The sequence below is a fragment of the Mesitornis unicolor genome, unplaced genomic scaffold, assembly GCF_000695765.1.
Source record: "Mesitornis unicolor isolate BGI_N332 unplaced genomic scaffold, ASM69576v1 scaffold30393, whole genome shotgun sequence".
Taxonomy (NCBI): Eukaryota; Metazoa; Chordata; class Aves; order Mesitornithiformes; family Mesitornithidae; genus Mesitornis; species Mesitornis unicolor.
Window position 1 is genome coordinate 1 of NW_010174445.1, and position 3284 is coordinate 3284.

Below are 3284 nucleotides of genomic sequence, written 5' to 3' on the forward strand. Positions count from 1 at the left end.
GCTTTCCCCCCCCCTCCTCCTTCCGACACCGTTCCCTTCCTCTCCCTTTCGCGCCCTCTCGGTTGCTCCCGGCAGTGACCGGGCGGTTCTGTGAGGCAGAGCCCCGCGGGAGGCCGCCCCCCGCCGCTGTGCTCGGCGCTGGACCCGCGGTGGCCTCGTTCCCGGTGCGAGCTCGGCTGTGGGTGAGGCGGCGGAAGGGCTGGAGCGTTGGTTTGGGAAGGAAAATGGGAGGCGAGGCTCGATGTGGAGCAAAGTGTAACCAAATATTAATAAAAGGAAACTCTAAATAAAGGTTATTTCAGGTAGGAGAGGCGGCTAGGGCAGCCCGCTGTCGGTGAGGAGCCCTCCAGCTGAAATACGGTCTGTCTGCATCAGCAGAGCATCCTGCGATAGGAACTTGCAGGAAATCAGGCATGCAGGCAGAGGGACCTAGACATTCCTCAGCCAGCAGGAAGGAATAATTAATCCTGTTAAATAAACCTGTGAATACGTGTGAGACATTTGAGCGCGATGCTGGGGACATCTCTCAGTTGCTCGATAAAACTGTAATGCCCTGGTTTGCTTTAGCTATGCCCATTGCTAGTAATAGTGTTTTCTTTAAACTTGAGAACAATGGTAAAGCTAATAAAGTGCATTTAAAAATTGTCTCAGCCTATGCATTTATGTGCCAAGATAGAACACAGACAATTGTAATAAGTAGATTTATGGTTTGCAGAATTAAAAGACGTTTACAGAGTTACATGTTTTTTCCTTGGGCACTTCAAAATAGTCTGCAGTTCTTGTTTAATGAATGATAATTCTACTCATGAGTAGCAAGTTTCAAAGTGTGTTTAAGGAATTTTTTTTAATTTTTGATTTCATTTCTCAGTTTTTCTCAAGGTTAACAGAGAGGTTTGTGAATGGGGTGGATATATTAATGGACACATTCTGGCGAATATGGACTGATTTGTTAGATGTTCTTGGAATCGATGGTAAGTGTGATGCCTGTTAACTCCTGAACTGTATCAGCCTGTATCAATGTTTGCAAGCACAGGCCAAGTGAGACAATAATTCCATTTTATCACACTGCATTAAACCTCCATCAGTGGTAGCTCTGTCCGCTTCACATGGCTTTGATTTTGCTGTTAATACTTCCAAACAAGAAAGTCATTCTGTTTCTGTATATGAATCTACAGGATGTCTACAAAACACACTACAAGTTATGGTTGGTTCCTTGGTATCATCATTAAATGGGTGCACATGGCTAGGAAATAAAGGAGGACTGGAAGAAGGAAAGGTGCAACTGGGAGCTTTTAAAATACAACTTTTACAAAGCAGGATCTTTATCCTCAGCATGAACTTTGACCTTAGACCCTACGGTAGTTTCTGTTTAAATAACCTTTAGCCCCTCTGCTTGAAAGGCATTCGTTGGAGCTGAGCCAGTGATTAGAAAAAGGTCCATCCAGAAACGGAGGAAGTAGTTCTACCCCTGGTTTAGAAAACACAGTCGTGACCCCACTGCATGGCCCTTGGAAGCCACGCTGCATTTTTACCCTTATCACTTGCCGCGCACTCATTAATATTCTGAAATGTTTCCTTTTGTTTTTCAGCCTCCAACCTGACTCATTATTTCAGCCCGGCAGCAATTGCCAACAACCCCACCCGTGCTCTTCTGCTGATTGGTGCCATTTTACTTGCCTATTGGTTTTTATCTCTCTTCCTCGGATTCTTCTTCTATCTCCTGCACATGCTGTTCGGTCGCTTTTTCTGGATTGCCAGGGTTGCCCTGTTCACTCTCTCGTGCGTGTACATCCTCCAGAAGTACGAAGGTGACCCAGAACACGCCGTCCTGCCGCTCTGCTTCGTTGTAGCCGTCTACTTCATGACGGGGCCGGTTGGATTTTACTGGAGAAGAAACAGCAACAGCAGCCTTGAGGAGAAGATGGACCACCTGGATAGCCAGATCAGACTCCTCAACATACGTCTCTCCAGGGTGATCGAAAGCCTGGACAGAGGCAGTGACCAATGAACCCAGCCCTACAGACCACTGTACACCAGCTCTAGAGAATTCCTAAGCACTGTCTCATTTGAAGTTACAAAGCAACAAAGCATCACATGGTAAAAAGTGTGCAGAGTTATCATGTGTGAGACTAATTTATCTAGATTATACACTCAGCCATTATACTTGTGGGGGGGGGGAATAAGCGGTTAAAAAATTCAGCTGTATATTCAGAGAGTTTTCTCCAGTACTAGAATTTTCTCAGTAGATAAACGCTTACTTTTACAAGCATTTAAAAAAAAAACAAACAAAGCATCTTTTGTAAAGTTTTTATAAAAAGCAGATTGAGTAGTCTTTCAAATACTGAAATTGAGCTCAACATATGCAAATTTGACACTTAAAAAGTTAAAAAGAAAAAAAAAATCACCAAGCTACCAAACACTTCCGTTGAGAAGCGACTGCTGTGGGTCCACAGTTTTTAATTTTAGTTTTTTTCAAAGTTGCGAATGTTCTTGTTTTATTGTTGGCTTATTTCATTGCCTTGAAGTTGCCTTTATTCATAGAGTATCAGATGAGGAATTTTCTGGTATCCTGGCCAAAAAATTCACACCGTAGCTTTTAATAGGAGGTGGGGAACAAGGGAGGAGGAAGGTAGAAATTTGAAGTCCTTAAATGCCAGTCCGGGGTGAGGAATCGGGAAGCGCACGTGTGGCATTGTTTCATTTTTGTTTCATTGCATTTCATCTCGAGAACTTTAATTTGGTGTCTGAAAGGAAATCTCTTTTAATAAATTGACACCCAGGGAAGAGCTGCAGCGTGGCAAATCGCGATTCGCATTTCATCTTCACGGTGAAGCGTTTTCCAAGCATAAATGCATAGGAGGAAACGTGGGTTTTAATCTCTGGACCCCAGGTACCTTCTCAAAAAAAGGCAGCAGTTAAAACGCAAACGTATTGTTGCTTAAAGCTTTCTCAGGACCAATAAGCGGCAATAAATTATCTTCAGGAAGATCTGGATTTTTTTCTAAAATTGTAATAGTTTTATAGGAGCTTTTTGCTTGGAGTCTGTGTCCTCACTCTCTTGGGTTTTGGGGAGGGTGAGGCACCTCGTGAGAAGGGTGCATTCAACAGCCAAGTGACATAGGAGCTTGGAAGCAGTTTTATTTTGCAGGGTTTCGTGTATTTGTGACCTGGAATTACCAATCTTGGTAGATCACCACTGGCTTTGTAAGGTTTGCTGAAATGCATTGAAACAAAGGGAACCTCAGGGAAGAAAGTCGGATAAGTGGTTTAACGTGGTAACCTGC

General features: G+C 43.6%; 1 protein-coding gene across 1 annotated transcript; it reads left to right on the forward strand.

Moving 5' to 3' along the window:
• The first annotated feature begins 871 nt into the window (after positions 1-871).
• Positions 872-2401, forward strand: BRI3BP (BRI3 binding protein). The gene is made up of 2 exons (XM_010181056.1): positions 872-971; positions 1590-2401. The coding sequence occupies exons 1-2, from the start codon at positions 917-919 to the stop codon at positions 2006-2008; spliced, it is 474 nt and encodes a 157-aa protein (XP_010179358.1). The 5' UTR covers positions 872-916; the 3' UTR covers positions 2009-2401.
• Positions 2402-3284: the final 883 nt, after the last annotated feature.

Bases quoted from the DNA above. Each gene is read 5' to 3' on its own strand.
- BRI3BP (XM_010181056.1), top strand. From the start codon at position 917: ATGGACACATTCTGGCGAATATGGACTGATTTGTTAGATGTTCTTGGA. The intron at 972-1,589 runs GTAAGTGTGATG...TTTGTTTTTCAG, and splicing joins AGATGTTCTTGGAATCGATG to CCTCCAACCTGACTCATTAT.